The sequence below is a fragment of the Microcaecilia unicolor genome, chromosome 1 (genome assembly GCF_901765095.1).
Source record: "Microcaecilia unicolor chromosome 1, aMicUni1.1, whole genome shotgun sequence".
Lineage (NCBI taxonomy): Eukaryota > Metazoa > Chordata > Amphibia > Gymnophiona > Siphonopidae > Microcaecilia > Microcaecilia unicolor.
In genome coordinates this window covers 469,519,371-469,543,942 of record NC_044031.1, presented here as the reverse complement: position 1 = coordinate 469,543,942, position 24,572 = coordinate 469,519,371, and the positions used below count along the sequence as shown (strand labels likewise).

At 44.6% G+C, this 24,572-nt stretch overlaps 1 protein-coding gene across 5 annotated transcripts in view; it reads left to right on the top strand.

Annotated features, from left to right (window-relative positions):
• The window catches only part of OSBPL1A (oxysterol binding protein like 1A), a 548,756-nt gene that overhangs the window by 400,680 nt on the left and 123,504 nt on the right, over positions 1 to 24,572 (top strand). For all 5 annotated transcript variants that reach the window (XM_030213649.1, XM_030213658.1, XM_030213630.1 and 2 more), the window contains 2 exons: positions 5,444 to 5,578; positions 19,268 to 19,365. In XM_030213649.1, the coding sequence (XP_030069509.1) occupies positions 5,444 to 5,578; positions 19,268 to 19,365 (233 nt within the window). The remainder of the gene's footprint in view (positions 1 to 5,443; positions 5,579 to 19,267; positions 19,366 to 24,572) is intronic.

Sequence of the window (24,572 nt, the reverse complement as noted above, 5' to 3'; positions counted from 1 at the left end):
CCACGTCAAGCCTCCTACAGTGTCATGGGATCTCAATGTCGTTGTCACCCAGCTGATGAAACCTCCTTTTGAGCCACTGAACTCCTGCCATCTGAAGTACTTGACCTGGAATGTCATTTTCTTGGTGGCTGTTACTTCAGCTCGTAGAGTCAGTGAGCTTCAGGCCCTGGTAGCCCAGGCCCCTTACACCAAATTTCATCATAACAGAGTAGTCCTCCGCACTAACCCTAAGTTCTTGCCAAAGGTAGTGTCTGAGTTCCATCTGAACCAGTCAATTGTCTTGCCAACATTTTTTCCCCGTCCTCATTCCTGCCCTGCTGAACGTCAGCTGCACACATTGGACTGCAAAAGAGCATTGGCCTTCTATCTGGAGCGGGCACAGCCCAACAGACAGTCCGCCCAAATGTTTGTTTCTTTTGATCCCAACAGGAGGGGAGTGTCTGTGGGGAAACGCACCATATCCAATTGGCTAGCAGATTGCATTTCCTTCACTTACGCCCAGGCTGGGCTGGCTCTTGAGGGTCATGTCAAGGCTCACAATGTCAGAGCCATGGCTGCGTCAGTGGCCCACTTGAAGTCAGCCACTATTGAAGAGATCTGTAAAGCTGCGACGTGGTCATCTGTCCACACATTCACATCTCATTACTGCCTGCAGCAGGATACCCGATGCGACAGTCGGTTTGGGCAGTCAGTGCTTCAGAATCTGTTTGGGGTTGAGAATCCAACTCCACCCCCCTAGGCCCATGTTTTATTCTGTTCCAGGCTACAGTCTCTGTTAGTTGGATAAGTTGTTAGGTCAATCTTAGTTATGTCCTCGCCGTTGCGAGGCCCAATTGACCATGTTTGTTGTTTGAGTGAACCTGGGGGCTAAGGATACCCCATCAGTGAGAACAAGCAGCCTGCTTGTCCTCGGAGAAAGCGAATGCTACATACCTGTAGAAGGTATTCTCCGAGGACAGCAGGCTGATTGTTCTCACAAACCCGCCCGCCTCCCCTTTGGAGTTGTGTCTTCCCTTGTCTTTGTCTTGCTACTTACGGGACTGATGAACACGAGCCAGTTCGGGCGGGAAGACGGCCGCGCATGCGCGGTGCGCATGGGCGCGTGAGGGCTAGCAAACGTCTTTGCTAGTGAAGATTCCGATTGGAGGGGGTGCCGTAGATGTCACCCATCAGTGAGAACAATCAGCCTGCTGTCCTCGGAGAATACCTTCTACAGGTATGTAGCATTCGCTTTAGTGGCATGCAGGAGCAATCGTTAGTCACTTTGCTCCATTGGCAACCAGATTCAAGATGGTTACTAGGAAGCCACTCAACTCCTATACATACCTCAGAAGTTTTCTTTTCTTTTGAACAGTGAGCTTAAATAATCACTGGATTTGGATGGCTAAGTAATAGACCTAAGCTCACTGTTATGCTTGGATTGCTGGATCTTGGGTGCTGCTGAAAGTGTGGGAGCAGAGAGCAGCAGTGTACTTGGTGCTGCCTTTACTATTGAAGTCGAATAAGTGGAGAAAAACAACCTTTCTCAGATGGTGTTCTCAACAAGCACTTTATTCAAAATCAGTTTTAAAAAAAAAAAAACCCCAACATGAGTCGTGCTTCGGCCTAACCTGCCTGCATCAAGGGTCTACAAACAAACACATAAAACAATCAACACAAATCACAAAAGTATAAAAACTCATAATTGTAATTAAAAAATAATATATTAGTAAAATAATTTAAAATATGTAGGTAATTATAAACATATAGCTGTAAAGACCATACCTAGTAATATTGTAAAGCATTACATTTTCCTAGAGCGGTTGGATTGCAGTCAAACTCCTATGTGGTATGTACATCTATGTGAATATAAGTGCATATGTATAAAATCAACAATAGTGAATTAAGTAAATAAGATAACAAGAGCAACCATGAAATGCACATAAAAATAACAAATAAAAATTATATAAATAACATGTCATATCTACTCACAGATTACAATACATGCATATATTATCACAAATAATGAAATGAAGTGAAAAGCACAGATATCATTTTAAGTATACATAAGTTATGATGAACCTATATCAATGAAAAACAGATATCAATAAAAAACAGGAAAGTGGCAATATTAAAGAATAAACCAAATTCCTAAAAGAAGCAATCTATATTCTTTAATATCGCCACTTTTCAAAATTATCTTTGGTGTTTTTATCCGTTCTGTACCACCCTTCTTTTGATACAGTACCTGTTTTGGCTCTGTTCTTTCGTTAGTACTATTGGACGACATGTTTCTGTGCAAATAGGTGGGAAAATGTGGGATACAAATGCAACAAATAAATATAGGGACAATACTGGCTGGATAACACCTGTTACCCCCCCCCTCCATTTTTAGATATGACATCCTCATGGTCCATCTCTTTTAGGTTACATGTTAACCTTGGTTTATAAGTCTCTTCATCTTGGTTTGTATGACTTTATGGTGTTTAAGTTCTATTCTGTTTTTTATTGATATAGGTTCATCATAACATATGTATACTTCCAATGATATCTGTTCTTTTCACTTCATTTCATTATTTGTGATTATATATGCATGTATTGTAATCTGTGAGTAGATATGACATGTTATTTATATAATTTTTATTTGTTATTTTATTTTTATGTGCATTTCATGGTTGCTCTTGTTATCTTATTTACTTAATTCACTATTGTTGATTTTATACATATGCACTTTTTATGTCGACATAGATATTACATACCACATAGGAATTTGACTGCGATCCAACTACTCTAGGAAAATATACTGCTTTACAATATTCCTAGGTATGGTCTTTACAACTATATGTTTCAAATTATTTTACTAATATATTCTTTTTTAATTACAATTATGATTTTTTTATACTTTTATTTGTGTTGATTGTTTCGTTATGTATTTCTTTGTAGACCCCAGATGCAGGCCGGTAGGGCCGAAACACGACTCGTATTGGGTCGTTTTTTACTGTTTTTGAATAAAGAGCTTGTTGAGAACACCATCTGAGAGAGGTTGTTTTTCTCCACTTATTCGCTTGGCATTGATCTTCAGTAGAGAGGTTACCTTCTATTGGAGTTGACTTTACTATTCAAGTCACATCATATTTAGTTAGCCACGGGAAAACACCAGAGGAGCAGAGTATGATCTTTCTGATGAGACCTGGATGAGGAGGACTAAGGAAAAAACATTTCCAAATAGATTGAAAAAGGACATGATTATGAAATTCAGTTCTTAAGTGGCAACATTATAAACATTTGCTGGGGCATGTTGAAATGCCTCTCTGAAACAGAATAACAGTTGACAGCTTTTTAAAGAAATGTATCATGCAACCAAATGCTGTACAGTAATGCAAAATATAGCTGAAATTTTGGTATATTTAGAAAGCAGTTGCGTGATATCCACATTGCCTATGGGCTGCTGCCAGTCAAAGCTGCAGTTGGCCCTAATTGTGTATTCCAGTTTCTAACTTGCTGACATGCAGTTGTATGATATGGACAGTATATGTAAAGGGTCATGGATTTGATATATTGCTTTTCTGTGGTACAACCAAACAGTTCACGTATATGCAGATAAAATATATAGTAGGCAGCACAGTGCCTTATAATATATTTTTTAGACCTTTAGAACTAATATATATGTATCAAACACATAAATGACAAGTGTCCGACTTACCCGCAAATGCGCAGTAGAGACTTCCCTCTCTGTCCCGCCCTCGTGTCAAGACGTGATGACGTCAGAGGGCGGAACAGAGGGAAACGGACACTGCTGCTGCGGAGCCTGGAGACGAAGCAACATCGCTGGCGCACCAACCTCCACCCCCCATCCCCGATGTCGCCGCTACCGCCCCCCTCCGTATCGGGCCCGCTGCACTGACATGAGAGCACCTCTCACCTCTGTGTGGAAGCGCTGCAGGCAGCAGCAGAGCGATCTGCTGCTGCCTGCAGCGCTTTCACGCGGAGGTGAAAGGCGCTGTCATGTCAGTGCGGGGGGCCCGGCACGGAGGGGGGAGGGAGCGGCGGCCAGGAGGGTAGCTGGACATGGGGGGAGGGCAGGGGGGGAGAGAGGAGGGTTGCTGGACATGGGGGGATGGCAAGGGGGGAGAGAGGAGGGTTGCTGGACATGGGGAGAGAGCAGGGCAGAGAGGAGGGTTGCTGGACATGGGGGAGGGCAGGGGAGAGAGCAGGGTTGCTGGACGGGGGGAGGGAGGGAGGCAAAGGGAAAGAGGAGGGTTGCTGGATATGGGGGAGGGCAGGGGAGAGAGGAGGGTCGGTGGACGAGGTGAGGCCAGGGGACAGAGGAGGGCTGCGGGACATGGGGGGAGGGCAGGGCAGAGAGCAGGGTTGCTGGACATGGATTGATGGAGGGGAGGGCAGGGGAGAGAGGAGGGTAGCTGGACATGGGGGGAGGGCAGGGGGGGAGAGGAGGGTTGCTGGACATGGGGAGAGAGCAGGGCAGAGAGGAGGGTTGCTGGACATGGGGGAGGGCAGGGGAGAGAGCAGGGTTGCTGGATGGGGAAGGGGGAAGCCAAGGGAAAGAGAAGGGTTGCTGGATATGGGGGGAGGGCAGGGGAGAGAGGATGGTTGGTGGACAGGGGGAATCCAGGGGATACAGGAGGGCTGCTGGACATGGGGGGAAGGGCAGGGGAGAGAGCAGGGTTGCTGGACATGGATCGTGGGAGGGGAGGGCAGGGGAGAGAGGAGGTTTGCAGGACATGGATGGATGGAGGTGAGAATTATTACATTTTGCACAACACAAATCTCGCCCGTTTTAACGGGCTTAACGGCTAGTGTGTATATAAGTGAATGTGTGTATATACGTGTGTGTGTGTGTATGTATGTGTATATATAGATATAGATATATACACACACAATTAGTCTGATTCACAAACTGAAGAGAGACTAGATGATTTAAATAAAAGTTCAGGTAGATTTAATAAGCCTTGATGATCCATTGTTTTTGTTCTCTCCTGTGAACCATCCTCAAAAGATATGATGAAGATGCAAGAGACATGTAGATCACTTGTTTTGATGTCCTGCATACTGTCATACGAAGTTTGGATGTTTCAAGTTAAGTTTTGTGTTTATTATTTAATATACAGCCCATCAAAATTTATCTGAGTGGTTTACATGTATAATTGCATTTAAAAAAAAACACATAAACGAGAGATAGAAAAGGGAAGCAGAATTCCATAAGGATAGGAAAGAAGAGAGAGAGGGGGGTAGTAGAATAGGACCATAGTGCCCTCCAGGGCTCTTTAATGTAGAGAACAACTAGAATTGAATTTTCTGAAACTTGGATTTGTTTTGGTAGCAAGTGTTGCAGTTGTCAGAACACATTCTTACTAGATCCGTTGGTATTTTGTTGTTTTTTATTATAGCATGGTTTTCTTAGATTATATAATTTATTCTTTCTCTCCAAATCTCTTCTAAACAGGAGCTGTCAAAGATCACAATGCCAGTAATTTTTAATGAGCCCCTCAGCTTCCTTCAGCGACTCACAGAGTATATGGAACATACTTATCTCATCCACAAAGCCAGCTCATTTTCCAGCACTGTGGACAGGATGCAGGTAGAGTGTACTCTGTTTTATAGGAAAGAGCCTGAGAGATACATCAATATCTTGCATCTTCATTTTCCTTGCCCTTTGTTCTTCTGTCTTCAGAAAAAAAGACACTGCGTTAGTATGTAAAGAAAGGGTATTGTTTTGTTTTACTTAATGCGATCATATTTATTTATTTTATTTATTTGTTTCATTTGTATCCCACATTTTCCCACCTATTTGTTTGTTACATTTTTATCCCACATTTTCCCACCTCAATGTGGCTTACATAGTACTGTAAAGGCGTTTGCCAGTCCGGTAGAGAAACAAATACATGGTGATGTGGTTGGATAAGGTTCAGACACAATGGGGGGTTGAATAGAGGGGGGGGGGGGTTATATAATGTCCATTACGAGCTTTGGTTTTGATGTGTTGCAGGGTGTAGGCATTTACGTTGGATTGGTTGTGTGTGACTTTTTGAACAGGCTGGTTTTTAGTGATTTCCTGAAGTTTAGATGGTCGTAGGTGGTTTTCACAGCTTTTGGCAATGCGTTCTATAGTTGTGTGCTTATATAGGAGAAGCTGGATGCATAAGTTGCCTTATATTTTAGTCCTTTGCAGTTTGGGTACTGGAGGTTTAGATATATTCGTGATGATCCAGTTGCGTTTCTGGTTGGTAGATCAATGAGGTCTGTCATGTATCCTGGGGCTTTGCCGTAGATAATTTTGTGGACCAGGGTACAGATTTTGAAGGTAATCCGTTCTTTGGGAGCCAATGCAGTTTTTCTCGGAGGGGTTTGGCACTTTCGAACCATGTTTTACCATATATCAGCCTGGCTGCTACGTTTTGAGCGGTATGGAGTTTCTTTGTGAGTTGTTCTTTACATCCCGCATAGATTCCATTGCAGTAGTCTGCATAGCTTAGTACCATTGATTGTATTAGATTATGGACTATTTCCCTCGGGAAGAAAGGTTTTACACGTTTAATTTTCCACATTGAGTGGAACATTTTCTTTGTAGTGAAGTTCACTTGGCTCTCAAGTGTGAGGTTGCGGTCAATTGTAACGCCAAGTATTTTCAGGCTATCTGAGATGGGGAGGGTGTGGTCTGGGGTGTTTATGGTTGTGGGTTTGTACGTATTGTGTTGGGATGAGAGGATGAGGCAATGTGTTTTTTCAGTGTTCAATTTCAGGTGAAATGAGTTTGCCGATGAGTTCATGGTGCTCAGACTGAGCTCGATTTCGTTGCTGATTTCTGTCAGGTCATGTCTGAAGGGGATGTATATAGTGACATAGTCTGCGTAGATGAATGGGTTGAGACCTTGATTGGATAGGCACTTGGCCAGCGGGATCATCATTATGTTGAAAAGTATTGGTGATAGTGGTGATCCTTGAGGTACTCCGCAGTCCGCTTTCCATGGTGATGATATGTTTGAGTTTGATTTCACTTGGTATGTTCTGGTGGTTAGAAAACCCTTGATTCAGCTGAGTATGTTTCCACTGATACCAAAGTAGTCCAGGAGTCTTAGTAATATGTTGTGATTTACCATGTCGAATGCACTCAACATGTCGAATTGGAGGAGAAGTATGCTTTTACCTGTAGCTATTTCCTGCTTGAATTTGGCCAGGAGAGTGATTAGTACAGTTTCGGTACTATGGAGGGGCGAAATCCTGATTGCGATTCATGTAGTGTTGAGAACTTATCCATGTAGTCAGTAAGCTGTTTATTCACCATGCTTTCCATCAGTTTGACCACTAGTGGGATAGATGCGACTGGACGGTAATTTGTGAGTTTGTTTTTTTTTTCTTAGCGTCTTTTGGAATTGGGGTGAGTAGGATGTTGCCTTATTCTTCAGGGAGTAGACCTTGTTGGAGCATGTAGTTTAGGTGAGATGTGAGGTCTGTTATGAAGGGGTCGAGAACGAATTTAAGTAGATGGCTGGGGCAGGTGTCCAATTTGCAGTGGGTATTGGAGAACCTATGAGTCGCGTGGGTAACTGATTCAACGGTGAGGAGAGTAAAGTTTGACCAGGTTCGGTCTGCTGGTTATTCTCCAAGGGTTGGGTCCAAGCCATCGATGAAATTTTCGATATCGGTGTTGTGCTGTGGGAGTGTATTACGTAGCTTTATTATTTTTTCGTTGAAGTATTCAGCAAGCTTGTCTGTGGATGGGATGTCCGTGTTGGTTGCGGTGACTTGGGGTGGTGTTTAGTAGCTTATTTACAAGTTGGAATAATGTCTTTGTAGCCGTTCCTATTTTAGTTTTGTAGTATGACCTTTTGGCCTGTCTTATTGCATATTTGTATTTTCTTTGTATTTGTTTCCAAGCATTGTGTGTGTGTTCATTTTTTTGTTTCTTTCCATGCTCGTTCGAGTTTCCTGGATTGTGTTTTGAGTTTTTTCAATTCGTCATTGAACCATGGTATCGAGTTTTGTCTTCTTGCTATTCTAGTTTTTAAGGGTGCTATTTCATCTAAGACTCTTCTGCATCTGTCGTCCCATTTAGAGAGGTAGTGTATGGAATCCGTTCGGGCTATCCATTCATTGTCATATATCTGTTGCCAGAATTCTTTTGGGCCTATTTAGCCTCTAGTGTTGTAGGTTGTATATTCTTGTATACGGTATGATCCTTTCTTCCGCCAGTTTAGGGATAGGTTTAATTTGTAGTGATCGGTCCAAGGTGTTTCTGACCATTTGATATCGGTTATTAGTAGGTTATGGTCTGTGGAAAGTTTGTGGGAGAAGAGGTCCAGTGTGTGCCCTTTGCCGTGGGTAGCTTGCATGTGTGGCCATTTAAGATCCCATGAGTGGAGGAAATCCTTACATTCTCGTGCATTGGTGGAGTTAGGGTCTTCTAGGTGAAGGTTTGTCACCTAGAATTAATATGTTGGAGTTGGTTACACAAGTATTTGAGATGAAGTCCGTGAAATTAGATTGGCTTTCATGCCAGTTACTGGGTGGTCTGTAAAATAAGATGCAGTTCAGGTGGTCAAGCAGGGATTTGTTGTGGATTCTGATAGAGGCAATTTCAAGTTGGGTTGTTATGGATTCGGCAGTGGTTTCATTGGTGAAGTGGAAGTGGTAGATTAGTGCAATGCCTCCACCTCTTTTTTTCCTGTCTGGTCCAGTGAGTGATTTTGTATCCTGGAGGGCATAGGTCAAGGATTATGGGATCCTTTTGATCGTGGATCCAGGTTTCGTTGAGGAAAATTAGATCGAGGTTGTCTGATTTGATCCAGTCTGTTATTATAGTTGTTTTGTTTGCTATGGATCTGGCGTTAATGTAGCCCACTTGAATTTTTTGGTATGGGGCATCTATGATTGTAGTTGTGTGAATTTTTGTTAGTTGACGGTTCTTAGTGTGTGTTTGTTATGATCTTTCTTTCCGTTTTGTTGACGTCCGCCTGTAGGTATTCTTCTTTTATGTTGGTAATTGTCAGTTTGGTGAGGTGTGGAGTGTCTGATCAGTCTTTGGTGATTCTGTAGGATGGGTATGATATTGTTTTCTGCGGGTGTGATGGATACAATTAGATGAATCAGATAGGGAGTAGATTGCTAGGAGTAATTTGACTGTGTTCATTATGGTGTCAGTTCGGTTAGGGTTTCTGATGGGTCGTGTTCGATAGGGGGGGAGGAGTGCTCCTAGGGGGGATTTTTTTGGTGAGTGGAGGTAGATAGGTTACTCGCAGTCGGACGTTCAGAAGTGATGTCCCAGAGTGCAAGGACTCTGTATTTCTGGGTGCTGTACTAATGGTTGTAGGTAGAGCTTTGGGTAGGCATTGGAAATGGTCGTTTAGGATGAGGCAGCTCTGGGCTGGGAGGCTGGAGATTGCGATATCTCGCCAGGAGGGTGTGAGGCAGAGTGGTTCAGTAGTGATTCGGATGGTGTGGATTAGGGAGACGAGTGAACAGGATCTGCAACTTAGGCATAGAGGCTCCACAGCCTCGGATTTCTGTTGTCGCTGTACGCCGCACACTTCAGCGCTCGTTTCTCTGGATGGCGGAATCCTACTGCCGATGACGATTAGGGCCGGCCATCTGAGCTGGGTGTCCACCCCTGCGCTTCTCCCACCGTCGTATGACCCCAATGCTCCATGCAGTCCCAGCGAGTGGTCAACTGGCGCTCCCCCGTTCTAGATCGTGTGCGGAGGCACTTCTTCAGATCAGTGATGCAGACCTGCCAAGTCTCCCGCTAAAGCGGTGAAGTCTCCTGCTGAGATTTCATCGGCCGCCACCGCTGCTTCTTCCAAGGCAGAAGCGGCGGCAAAACAAAAAAAAAAAAAAAGCAAATGCACGGAGCCGCAACACTGCCTTCAGGCATACACTGTCAGTTCTGCCGGTCCTCTGCCCCCGGAACTCAAAGTTGACGTCAGCGGGGGCAGAGGATCAGCAGAGCAGACAGCGCATGTCTGAAGGCTACTGCGGCCCCGCGTTTGCTTGCTTTTTTTTTTTGCCTTGGATGTGGTTACTGCACAGCACAGGCTGCATCGTGGTGGAGGGATCGGATGAAAAGTTGAAGCCATTGATTGGTCTCTGTAAGTTAGTAAATTGTAACCTCTGAGCTGCTGCGTCCACGGTTGTCATTTTTATAATGCTGGTAGCATTTTTTGTTATTTATCTCACATTTTAAAAAAATTGCTGGCTTGTGCAGTATACAGATGTACTCAGAGGAAGTATAATAAGGGAATAACTTTTCATAGGTAGAGTAGTAATTTGTTGGAAAGTGTAATCAGTGTATCATTTGGAGGAGCTGGTTATAGGGACACCGTAGCACATTGGTGAAGAAATTTTTTTTCTCAAGGTAAACAACCTCTATGAGAACCAGGTGTTCAGCATTTAGAGTGTCTATTTACTTATTTATATAATTTATATCCCATAATTAAACATGAATTGGGTTGAAACCTGGGAGCACTTAAAATGTTTTTTTTTTTTCTATGCCTACATCAAAAGAAATTCAAGATGACACAAGGTAGAGTGGGTGGAGCCAAGACAGAATGGGCGTGGCTGGGGCATGTACTAAAATCTCCCTCTCAAAAATCGGGACCCCTTGGCAGCTCTGGTGATGCCGGGAGCTGGGGCAGAGAAGGGCGCCGATGTGCAGTGCCGCGCTGCCACAGGTGCTGGAAGGAAACTGTGTCCAGCGTCGGCCCGCCTGGGAAAGAGCATCGGAGAAGTCCCTGGTCTTTGGTCCGTCGGCCATAGTTGAGGCCCTCTGTCTGCAGGGCAGGTGGGGTTCGGATCAGGGCAGGACACCACTGGCCACAAGGCAGGTCGGGGCCGCGGTCGGCTTCAACTCCGCACCGCTCGCGTGCAGGCTCAGTGTGGCTTACAAAGTACCGGAGAGGCTTTTGCAGACTCCGGTGTACGCAAATACAATGTGATGTTGTGGTAAGATAGAGTTCATATGGCACAGCCACATTAGGGAATTGTACAGCGGAAGAGTTATGTTCATTACGTATTTTAGTTTTGTTGTGTTGCAGAGATCAGGCATTTATGTTGGATCGGTTAGGTATGCCTTTTTAAACAGGTTAGTTTTTAGTGTTTTCTGGAAGTTTAGGTGGTCGTACATAGTTTTCAAGGCTCTTGGTAATGCATTCCACAGTTGTGTGCTTATGTGGGAAAAGCTGGATGCCTAAGTTGATTAGTATTTGAGTCCTTTGCAGCTTGGGTAGTGCAGATTTAGATACGTTCGTGTTTATTCGGATGTGTTTCTAGTTGGTAGTTCAATTAGGTCTGTCTTATATCTCGGGGCTTCACCGTAGATAATTTTGTGAACCAGAGTGCAGATTTTGAAAGCAATGCATTCTTTGATTGGGAGCCACTGTAGTTTTTTGCGAAGGGGTTTTACACTTTCAAATCACGTTTTTTCCGAAGATAAGCCTAGCTGTTGTGTTTTGAGCGGTCTGAAGTTTCTTTAATGTTTGTTCTTTGCATCCCGCATAAATTCCATTGCAGTAGTCTACATGGCTTAGTACCATTGATTGTACCAGGTTGCGAAATGTTTCCTTCGGGAAGAACTGTTTCACGCATTTGAGTTTCCACATTGAGTGGAACATTTTCCTTGTTGTGGATGTCACTTGGCTCTCTAGTGTTAGGTTGCGGTCCATTGTAATGCCAATGATTTTCAGGCTGTCTGAGATAGGGAGGGTGTGATCTGGGGTGGTGTTAATTGTGGGGTTGTCTGCGTTGTGTTGGGATGAGAGGATGAGACAGCATGTTTTTTCTTTATTAAGCTTTAGTTGAAATGCATTTGCCCAAGAGTCCATGATGTTCAAGCTGATCTTGATTTCGTTGGTGATTTCTGTCCGTTTAGATTTGTAAGGAATGTATATTGTGACATCGTCTGCATAGATGAAAGGGTTAAGGCCTTGGTTGGATAAGGACTTGGCTAGTGGGGTCATCATTAGGTTGAAGAGGATCGGTGATAACGGTGATCCTTGTGGTACTCTGCATTCTGCTTTCCACAGTGATGATATGTTTGTGTTTGATTTTACTTGATATGTTTTTGTGGTTAGGAAACCCTTGATCCAGTTAAGTGTGTTTCTACCATTGCCGAACTTATCTAGTAACCTTATTAATATATTATGGTTTACCATGTCGAATGCACTAGACATGTTGAATTGGAGGAGGAGGATGTTTTTGCCTATTGCTATTTCCTGCTTGAATTTGGCTAAGACAGTGATTAGTACTGTTTCTGTGTTGTGGAGGGGGCGAAAACCTGACTGTGATTTGTGTAATATTGAGAATTTGTTTATATAGTCTGTAAGTTGTTTGGCTACCATGCTTTCTATCCGTTTGACTGACAACGGGATGGATGCTACTGGACGGTAGTTAGTGATTTCATTTGATTTTTTCTTGGTGTTGGAGTGAGTAGGATTTCTTTTTGTATTGCAGTGAGTAGGATTGCCATTTTCCTTAGGGAAGAGACCCTGCTGAAGCATGTAATTTAGGTGGGATGTGAGGTCTGCTATGAAGCGGTCAGGGGCAGATTTCATTAGGTAGTTGGGACAGATATCTAGTTTACAGTGGGTGTTGGAGAACCTGCTGGTTGCCTGTGCAATTGTATCGACGGTGACTAGGGCGAAGTTTAGCCAGGTTCGGTCAGCCGGGTATTCCCCATTGGTTGGGTCCAACTCATTAAGGAAATTTTCGATGTCAATGTTGATCTAAGGTATCGTGTTGCGTAGGTTTACAAATTTTTCATTGAAGTACTTAGCAAGTTTATCTGCGGATGGGATTTCTGTATTCAATGTAGTGACCAGGTTGGTGTCTAGGAGTTTGTTCACGAGTTGGTATAATTTCTTCGTGTCATTGTAATCTGTCCCTATTTTAGTTTTATAGTATGATCTTTTGCTCTGTCTTATTGCATATTTACGTATATTAAGAGGAGTAGCATTGTGACAGAGGTTCAGTTTTGGGTTTTTTTTTTTTTTTGAATAATGGTCAAGAAAGAAATAATGCTCCTAACTCCAAATCCCAGAGAAAATCACACTCCTCTTTCTGCAATGCCTACCACTAAGGATAGCAGGAGATCAAATACAGTTCACAATAAGTTCCATTTCCAGTTCTGTGTACAGACCCTAGGACTCTGAGAATTTGATGCAGGTCCTTGAAATATGGATCAGCCAAGATATACTTGGTTCTTTAGGAACTCTAGATTTAGATGATAAAACTTCTTTTAGCCCAGTAGGTGTTCCTGGACCATCAGTAGAGGGAAAAGGTTCTGGTTGCCCTTCTGGAAATCCACATGTTAGCCCAGTCTTTTCTTTCTCCTTGGTGGAGGAGGAGCCTAGTGGTTAAGTGCAGTGGACTTTGATCCTGGAGAACTGAGTTCGATTCCCACTGCAGCTCCTTGTGACTCTGGGCAAGTCACTTAACCCTCCATTGCCCCTGGTACAAAATAAGTACCTGAATATATGTAAACCGCTTTGATGAATGTAGTTGCAAAAAAAACCTCAGAAAGGAGGTATATCAAGTCCCATTTCCCTTTCTCAGAAGGAATGTAGAGGGTTCACTATTCCCTCAGGTATGTTTAAGCAGCTTCTGTCTCTCATTAACTCCTGGATTTCTCCTCGACCTATTAAACAAGATAGGGTAGCACAGTGTATCTGTATATTTCTGGGTATATATGTCTCTAAGGCTTTAGGCTGAAGGGGCTCTCCCCTTAGGTATATGGTCAGAGGTCAGTGAAGCTCAAGGGCCTACGTTTCCTACTAATACATTTTCTCCCTCTGCGTTTAATATGACATTGGATCCTATTTCTTTCTGGAAGAAGCTGAAAGTGTTGTGTTGACTTATGTGCCTTTAATGTCACCATTATTATTTTGATCTGCTTTGGCAGTTCCCGACATCAGAACACAGTGTAGAGTCATGACAACTTTCAGTCCTATTATACCAGGGGTGAGATTGACACTGTGGAGTTCTGGTCTGCTGTCTTCAATAGACATTCACTCTCCCTGGCTGATTCAAAAGGATTTCATGTCCAAATGGGATGATCTGTGCAGATCTGTCCATGATGTAGCCCCGTTAAATGTCAAGGTTAGACCAAATGGGTAGGTTGTCACCTTGGTTTAGTCAAGGTACTCTTCATAATTGAAGCAGAAGTGCAGGAGACTTGAGAGGAAATGGTCTAAAGTTGGTTCAGATGAGTAAATTATTGTGGAGAAGAGCACTCTGTCGAGGATTCAGGAATGGTAAGCCCTTGGACTGCAGGCAGGGCTGCAGCAGACAAGTCCTCTGGGATGGCACAGGGCACAAAGCTGAGGTGAGTCAGATGCTGAATCCAGACAGACACTAACAGTAACAGAAGAATAAAAAGCAAACCCACAACAAGAAACAATACACATTGTGCCCAGCACACAATCAAACAAAAAGAAGCTCTCACACTCAAACAGCAACCAGTCAGAGAAATAGCTCAGGCCTGTGCTAGAAACCACAGCTAAACGAAAGAGCCTCTTACTCAGATTCAAACATCAGATACATAGTAGATGACGGCAGAAAAAAAGACCTGCACGGTCCATCCAGTCTGCCCAACAAGATAAACTCATATGTGCTACTTTTTGTGTATACCCTACCTTGATTTGTACCTGTCCTCTTCAGGGCACAGACCGTATAAATCTGCTCAGCACTATCCCCGCCTCCCAACCACCAGCCCCGCCTCCCACCACCAGCTCTGGCACAGACTGTATAAGTCTGCCCAGCATTATCCCCGCCTCCAAACCACCAGCCCCGGCACAGAACGTATAAGTCTGCCCAGCACTATCCCCGCCTCCCAACCACCAGTCCCGCCTCCCACCACCAGCTCTGGCACAGACCGTATAAGTCTGCCCCGCCTCCCACCACTGACTCTGCCACCCAATCTCAGCTAAGCTCCTGAGGATCCATTCCTTCTGAACAGGATTCCTTTATGTTTATCCCATGCATGTTTGAATTCTGTTACCGGAAAACCCCACAAAGAGCTGGCTCAAGGTTGTGCCACACAGCCAAACGGAAGAGGAGCACACTCATATTCAAACATCAGATACAGCAAGCAAATGGTAAAGGGGAAACCACACAAAGAAGCAGCTCAGGACTGTTCCACACAGTCAAACGGAAGAGCAGCTCACTCATATTCAAACATCAGATACAGCAAGCAAAGGGTTAAGGGGAAACCACACCAAGAGGCAGCTCAGGGCTCGATATGCAGAAGGTTGAAGGGGAGAGGTGCTAGACATGTAGGAGGGAGCTGGATGAAAGGGAGAGTGGTGCTGGACATGTAGGGGACCAGATGAAAGAGAGAGAGGTGCTGGACATGTAGCGGGGGCTGGAGGGAAGGGAGCGAGGTGCTGGATTGCTGCATATGCAGGGGATGGCTGAAAGTGAAATGAGAGAGATGTGGACCTGCAAGGAGGGCTGGAGCGAAGGGAGAAAGGTGCTGGACCTATGAGAGTTAGAGGGGTTAGAGGGAAGGGAGAGAGATGTTGGACAAAGGGATAAAAGAAGAGGGGGGTCAAATGCCGAACCCACAATGGGAGAAAGAGCCAGATGCATAAGGAGAAGGGAAGAGAGAGGAAGAGAAGCTGGTTGGGGTGGGGTCAGAGAGGAGAGGGACATGTTGTGGAGGAGGGAGAAAGGGGACATAGGGAGTTGTACAGATACAGAAGAGAGATGATGGCATTAGGTGGGAGCATGTGGACAGAAATGTGAGATACTGTATGGGGATGGCATATGGGCAGAGAGGGGCAATACCTGACAAGGGGGTGGAGGAGGAATATGGACAGAGATACAATGCTGGACATTGTGGGGGGTATATGGACACGTGGAGATACCAGTCAAGGGGGAGAATAGGAACACAAGGGAGATGCTGGGCATGGGGTGCATAGGTGCAGAGAGGACTGAAGATGGATGAGGGGATATGAACACGGGAGATACTGGACAAGGAAATATAGGAAAACAGAGATGGGAGATGAATGATGGACATGGAGAAAGAGAAGAAATGTCAAATAGACAAGAGACCCTGGCAAGTGAGTTAAGAGAAGACAGAGGGAAGCAGAAACCAGAGACTGGGACCAATATGATTTAAAAAATAAAATGACCAAACACCAAAAAGGTACAAAAAATTGTTTATTTCTATGTTGTGAATGTAACATGTCGGATTTGGAACGTACATCTTGCCAGAGTTGGTGTTAAACATGGCTAGGATCCAGGGCAGAAATCTAGGAGAGGACCCCAAAGCTAATTACCAGGCTGCACCTTCAGCTTCTAGCAGGTTTGGGGCTTTCTCTGGCCAGGGAACCAAGCAGAATTGCCCTAGTTGCAACCGCTAACACCATCCCTGGCATGTGCCATCTTTTTTATTTTGCACAGGAGGAAATGCCTTCTTTTCTTGTTTCTCTGCTGCATACAAGGTCTGGTTTCTTGAGGTTTCTGTTTAGTTTATGTTTCTAGAGTTTCTGGTCACTTATTCTCGGTGCTTTTTTTGTGCCGCTACACACCGGTATGGCGTACCGACACCTTTTTTGTGAGGTCCGGCTCACCTGCCCGCTCCCTTCCTTTCGTGCACCTGTGCTGTCTTATTTTGCACTGGGTATGCTGGAGCTGTAACAGCTTACAGAAATTATTTATAAAGAAAAAAAATCACGTTATTTTTTTCTCCTATACTAGTATAATATTTTCAATGATGTCTGTTTATATGCGCCATGGCTGGTATAAGGGGTGTGGCTAATGTGGGTGTGGCTATAATAGGGGTGGAGTCATATGTGGTGACCACGTCCATAATGAGAACCGACACCTTTTTTTCTACAAAAAAAGCACTGCTTATTCTGTATTTGGCATTTGTGTTCTGTGACTGAGGTATTCTGTTAGCATGAAGTTTCTATGTAGCATTCTGTAGTAATGTGGCTTGTTCAGCTCTCCTGATAAATGTATTGGTATTTTAGGGCCCCACTATAATATTTAAGACACTGCCTTTTCATAGGTAGGCTCCTTGTTTTGGAAGTTAGTGCTGACATGGCAGATTTGCTGTAGGTTCTGACTTCTATAGATTTTTTTAAATTACTTTATATGTCTGTTATTGAGATTACACTAGAAATTTCTTTGTGTGGTGAATTTTATTGGGAATTGTCCTTGCTCTGCTCTGTATCTATTGTTGGTGGAGGGCCAGGAGATTCTCTAGATGCAGAATGTGTTTGACTTCAATACCATATGTGTGTTGGAGGACCATGGCTCAATGGGGCTGAAGAGTGCAGTCTATTGTACTTCCTGTAGCTCTCAGTTGGCCTGCAGCCACTGAAGCCAGCACTGCTACCTTCATTGAAGCTATTGGGAGTGGGGTAGGGACAGAGCATGGGTGTGCATCAGGTTGCTGTTTTTTTTCTCTTTAAGAAAAGTTGGCAACTCTAGTGCCCACCCATCCAACCTGTTGACCCACCCAAAAATTGCCTTCTGGCTACGCTACTAGGAAGGGGAGAGTTTGGGCACTAGAGTGGTAGGAAAGAGGAGGTGCTGAGCAAAAGGGTGACGGGCACATGGCTGAAGGTTTGCCTAGGGTACCCTTGAGCCAGCCTTGCTTACCCAGATGAGTGCCATGGTGCTGGGAACCACAGCAGTGCCGTAGCTAGGGCTAATGGCACCCGGGGCAGGTCGCCGCTGCGCACCCCCCCGGGTGCAGCATGGCGCGACCCCCCCCCCCCCCCCCCCCCCCCCCCCCCCCCCCCCCCCGGAGCGCATTCTTACCTGCGGGAGGGCCGATCCGCCCCGAGTGCATGTGACTCGGAGCTGCGTCAGTCCTACTGGTTCCCTGCTCTCTCTGCCCCGGAACAGGAAGGGGGCAGAGGGAGCAGGGAACCAGCGGGGCCGGCACCCCCCCCCCCCCCCCCCCCGAGCGCGTGCACCCGGGGCGGACCGCCCCCCCCCCCTCCCCTTCCTACACCACAGAACCACAGGAAGGCAGACTAAATAATAGGAGGTGGTTGGGAAGATCAAGGAACAGACATAGGAGCATACTGGATCTGGGATGGAGTGTGAAAGACAGAGCAGAGGCCTTTAAGTTCAGGGCTGAAAAAGAAGAATACAGTGGATCTGTTGATAGGAGGGGGAGGGGAGAAGGAGAAGACAGTAGTGTTAGTGAGTGTTTGAGAGGAGGAGTGGAAGGGAAGAAAACAGTGATAGGAGAAGATGGAGGGATTTGAAGGAGTGGGCACAAGTCTTGTACTCTGGGAGGGGTAGTGAAACTGTGCCTCCCTAGTAGTTGGTAGTGGTGGCTGTGTGCACACATGAAACTTCATTTGCAAGGGCTTTGCTTTTTGGAGCCTTAAAAATAGTAAAGCTATAAAACAAATTAATAGCTGGATTTTTGCAACCTTTCTTATTCTCCTTCCACTATTTGACTTTTTTTTTTTTTGTATAAACAGCCAATTGCAATATTTGTTTAAGGTCTCATTGGCGACCTCCTTGATGATCATGTTAATTCTACAGTGACAGAGGTGTCCAACCTCAGTCCTTGAGGGCCAGAATCTAGTCAGGTTTTCAGGATTTCCCCAATGAATATGCATACAATACTTCAAATACTAGTCTTAAAGTTTTAAAGAATATTCTTATACATAGTTTTATTATCTCTTACTCCATCATTTTTAACAATTAATACTTCTAATGTGGAAATACCTCCTGCTTGTACTGCATAACATAAACAATGCTTGTATTATCTATTCAAATGCTATAACCAATCATACCAACATTCATACCTAAATTAAATTAATATGCATGAGATCTATTTGCATGCACTTCCTCCATTGTACGCAGATAGATCTCATGCATATTCATAGTGGAGACCCTGACCTGGTAACAGCCAAGGTCGGACACCCTTGCTTTTGGGGGTATAGGGGGCCTAGGCAGGAAAGGCATAGGTGCATATGTTGTGCCTATTTTACAAAGTGAACAAATGCACCTATGAGCCTTTTATGAAATAACTTAACAGGAAGCTCCTGCATAAGATCACACCTGCTCAGATGCAGGTATAACACTGTATGTATGTGCCAGTCCCATCCCAGTTCCACCCCAGAAGCACCTACAAGTGCATTGCACAAAAAGTATGTACTCATACATAACGACTGTTATGTATATATTCTCCCAGAAAGCTGCTGTATCCCATGTATACAATAATTTAAATGTTCTTTAAAGTTAATAAAATCCGGAGCAAAGTTAAGTGCATTCCTGACCACATGTTTCATTTGTCCTTCCATAGTGTGTGGCTGCATTTGCTGTATCTGCTGTGGCATCACAGTGGGAGCGTACAGGCAAACCTTTCAACCCACTTCTTGGAGAAACATATGAATTAGTGCGGTAAGGAATGAATGAATTATTTTTGGATTGGCTTCCCCCCTCTCCCCCCCCCCCCCACCCCGATTTATGAAAGATATCCTGCAGAAGGTTTTGATTGTAGCAATGGAATGTGCTGAGTGTATCCAGAAAATAGTACAAATAACACAATCAGTGCAGAAATTCTGATCAATACAACTTCAACATTCTGAAATTTAAAGGGAAGACCTCAGAACTAGCTCAACATATTTTTTCAGCATCTGTAGTTTTACAGCACAGGTTTTAAATAAAATCAGTTTTAATCTAATGAACTTTGATCTGGATGTGTTTTTTTTTGTTGTTGTTTTGTTTGGGTTTTTTTTAGATTTGGATGTTTGTTTCATCTCACAAAACATTTCTTCAGTTCAATAAAGTGCAGGTCTATAGGCATTGCTGAAAAATGTTGAGCTAGTTCTGAGGTCTTTGTGAGAGTAGATAATGTTGAAATAGTGTGAGGAGGAGGAGAATGTGAGGAACCAGATATGAATGGTGTGGTGGAGTAGCCTAGTAGTTAATGTGGTGGACTTTGATCCTGGGGAACTGGGTTCAATTCCCACTGCAGCTCCCTGTAACTCTGGGCAAGTCATTAAACCCTCCATTGCTCAGGTAAAAAATAAGTACCTGTATATAGTATGTAAACTGCTTTGATTGTAATCACAGAAAGGTGTAGTATATCAAGTCCCAGCCCCTTTTTTGAGTTTCTACCAGGTACTTATGACCTGGCTTGGCCACTGTTTGGAAAACAGGATACTGGACTAAATGGACCATTGGTCTGACCCAGTATTGCTACTGTTGTGTTCTAATGAAGCTGGGGAGTAGTCAAATAGCCAGTACTGTTGAGAGAGGGGTGGGCAGTAAAGGTGAGCAGCAGAAGAGGTTAGAGACAGGGTGTATCAGTGGAGAAGGTTGTGAGAGGGTATTGGGAGCAAACTTCTTGTGTAGCATTATGAAGGGTAGTAGTGTGATTTCCCATTTTGTTTGTGGATACCGAACCTTTTTGTTGACATAGCTTGGTGTTTGATATTGCAGACCAATGGTTTCCAATAAAATATTTATAAAAGCTTGGGACTTCCCAATGGTAGGGGCCACCTCCTACTACCTGAAAAAAAGATGAGGCAGTGGTGGTGCTGGAAGAAGGTGGGCGTGACACACACTGCACTTGCCATGCCGCCACCTTATCAGTTTTCAGATTTTTCCCCATGTGGCTAAGCGTCATGTAAAGAGCCTCAGTTACTACTACTAACTAACATTTCTAAAGCGCTACTAGGGTTACGCAGCGCTGTACAATTTAAACATAGAAGGACAGTCCCTACTCAAAGAGCTTACAATCTAAAAGACAAGAGAACAATCTAAAGACAAGTAAACAATCTAGAGGACGAGTGAACAGTTAATCTGATAGGGTGGATAGATTGGGGCATTTTATATTTCTCGAGCGGTTAGGCGCCGAAGGCAGCATTGAAGAGGTGAGTTTTAAGCAGAGATTTGAAGATGGGTAGGGAAGGGGGCATGGCGTATGGGTAAAGGAAGATTGTTCCAGGCATAGGGTGAGGCAAGGCAGAATGAGCGGAGCCTGGAGTTGGCAGTGGTGGAGAAGGGTACTGAGTTCCTGGTGTTACGGGGTTGAAGTCTCGCTAAGATACTTGAGATCTAACAGCTCATGTTGCAGGACTTTGGTCCTGTGGTAGCCTCAGTTGAAGCACTTTATTGATTGAATGGGAGAGAATTTGAAGACTAATCTGGAGGTGGCAAGCAGCACAGCTAGAGGTAAGTGCAGTGTGTGCTGTGCTCACCTCCTTCCAGACTTTAAAAATATTTTTGTACCCCAGAAGAAGGGGGGAAGAAGTAATTGTCTTCTCTGAACTCTCCATGACACTCATCAACTCTTCTCTACAGACCTAGCACATCTCTTCTCAACTGTAGACCCACCTGATACTACTACTAATCATCATTTCTAAAGCGCTACTAGACGTACACAGCGCTGTACACTTGAACATGAAGAGACAGTACCTGCTCGACAGAGCTTACAATCTAATTAGGACAAACAAGAGATAAGGGAATATTAAAGTGAGGATGATAAAATAAGGGTTCTGAACAAGTGAATAAGGGTTAGGAGTTAAAAGCTGTATCAAAAAGGTAGGTTTTTAACTTAGATTTGAAGACGGCCAGAGATGGAGCTTGACGTACTGGCTCAGGAAGTCTATTCCAGGCATATGGTGCAGCAAGATAAAAGGAATTGAGTCTGGAGTTAGCAGTGGAGGAGAAGGGTGCAGATAAGAGAGATTTACCCAGTGAACGGAGTTCCTGGGGAGGAATGTAGGGAGAGATGAGAGTGGAGAGATACTGAGGAGCTGCAGAGTGAATGCACTTATAGGTTAATAAGAGGAGTTTGAACTGTATGCGGAAACGGATAGGAAGCCAGTGAAGTGACTTGAGGAGAGGGCTAATATGAGCATAACGACACTGGCGGAATATTAGTTGTGCAGCAGAATTTTGAATGGATTGAAGAGGAGAGAGATGGCTAAGTGGGAGACCTGTGAGAAGCAAGTTGCAATAGTCTAAGCGAGAGGTGATGAGAGTGTGGATGAGGGTTCTGGTAGTGTGCTCAGAAAGGAAAGGGTGAATTTTGCTGATATAGAGAAAGAAACGACAGGTTTTAGCAGTCTGCTGAATATGTGCAGAGAAGGAGAGGGAGGAGTCGAAGATGACCCTAAGGTTATGAGCTGATGAGACAGGAAGGATGAGATTGTTATCCACAGAAATAGAGAATGGGGGAGGAGGAGAGGTTGGTTTAGGGGGAAAGATGAGAAGCTCAGTCTTGGTCATGTTTCGTTTCAGATGGCGCTGAGACATCCAGGCAGCAATATCAGACAGGCAGGCCGATACTTTGGCCTGGATTTCGGCTGAGATTTCTGGTGTGGAGAGGTAGATATGGGAGTCATCAGCGTAAAGATGGTACTGAACACCATGGGATGAGATCAGAGTACCAAGGGAAGAAATATAGATGGAGAAAAGAAGAGGTCCCAGGACGGATCCCTGAGGTACACCAACTGACAGTGGGATAGAAGTAGAGGAGGATCCACTAGAGTATACACTAAAGGTACACTGGGAGAGATAAGAAGAAAACCAGGAAAGAACAGAGCCCTGAAATCCAAGTAAGGACAGCGTATCAAGGAGTGGGCTGTGATCAACAGTGTCAAAAGCAGCAGATAGACCGAGAAGGATGAGGATAGAATAGAGATCTTTGGATCTGGCCAGGAAGAGATCATTGGAGACTTCAGCAAGCGCTGTTTCAGTTGAATGAAGGGGGCAAAAGCCAGATTGAAGTGGATCAAGAATAGCTTGAGATGAAAGAAAGTCAAGGCAACGGCGGTGAACAGCATGTTCAAGTATCTTGGATAGGAAAGGGAGGAGGGAGATGAGGCGATAGTTGGAAGGACAGGTAGGGTCCAATGAAGGTTTTTTAAGGAGTGGTGTGACTATGGCATGTTTGAAGGCATCAGGAACAGTCGCAGTGGACAGTGAAAGATTGAGGATATGACAGATAAAAGGGATGACAGTAGGAGAGATAGTGTTAAGTAGATGGGTGGGAATAGGATCAGAGGAACAGGTAGTTAGTTTTGAGGAGGAAAGAAGATGTGTAGGTTCCTCTTCAGTGATTTCAGAAAAGGAAGAAAAGGAGGCAGGGGTTGGAGGGTTGAGAGAATGGACTAAGGGAAGGAGAGTTGGAGGTGACCTGGTTGAGAATTCAAGTTTAATCTTGTGAACCTTATCATAAAAGAACTCAGCCAGAGTCTGGGGAGAAAGTGAAGGGGGAGTTGGAGGTGAAGGCACTTTGAGGAGAGAGTTCAGTGTGGCAAAGAGACGTCGAGGGTTTGAGCCAAGAGAATTTGTCAACTGGATGTAATAGTCTTGTTTGGCAAGGAAAAGAGCAGACTGGAAGGAGGTCAGCAAGAATTTGAAATGTATGAAGTCAGCATGTGCACGGGATTTCAGCCAAAGGCGTTTTGCAGAGCGGGCACAGGAACTTAGGTAGCGGATTCTAGAGGTCAGCCAAGGCTGGGGTTTGGTACGTTTTACAGAACGGGGAATGGGAGGAGCGAGAGTATCCAGAGCAGAGGACAGAATAGTATTATAGGAAGAGACAGCCTCATTGACAGACTTGGATAACATAGTGGTAGAGAGGAGATTTGAAACATTGGAGGACAGAGTAGAAGGGTCAATAGCCTGAAGGTTCCTAAATATATTGGTTAAGATTGGACGGGACTGGGGAGGAGGGTGTTTAAGTGTGAAAATTATCAAATGATGGTCAGAGAGGGGAAGAGTTGAGGCACAGAAACTGGAGAGTGAGCAGTTTAAGAAGAAGATAAGATCAAGACAGTGGCCATTCTGGTGAGTGGGGGCAGTGGAACACAGTTGAAGATTGAAAGAGGATGTTAAAGCAAGGAACTGAGAAGCGTTAAGAGTCAGAGGGATCATCAGCATGAAATTTTAAAAATCCCCAAGAATGAGGGAAGGAGATGTAGGTTCAAGAAAGAAGGAAAGCCAAGCATCAAAGTCAGTGAGAAAGGAAGAAAGGGCCTTATCAGGGGGTCGATAAATGATAATAGTTCCCTATACTGCATCCCCTTAAACCCTTCTTGCAGAACTACACCTCCCCTGCACCCTTTCTGCAGACCTCAGACACCTCACGACACACTTCTGCAAACCCACCTCAACCATCCCCCCCCCCCCCCCCCCCCCCAGCACCACCACAGGCACAAACCTTTTTGGACCAGACCCGTCCACGCCTTCACTGTCCTTAGTCCCTTACACATACCCATTCTCACTATACTATAGCTCCACACACATACACAACCCTACTGTGCCCCACATAAACAAGCCCTGTTTCCACTCTGTTGACATATTACCTCCAGCAGACTCCTCCACATACCCATGTTGTCTTAGGTACCAACCTACACACCCCATATATAGTAACATAGTAGATACGGCAGAAAAAGATCTGCACAGTCCATCCAGTCTGCCCAACAAGATAAACTGATATGTGCTACTTTTTGTGTATACCTGACCTTGATTTGTTTCTTCCATTTTCAGGGCACACACCGTAGAAGTCTGCCCAGCACTAGCCCTGCCTCCCACCACCGGCTCTGCCACCCAATCTCGGCTAAGCTTCTGAGGATCCATTCCTTCTGAAC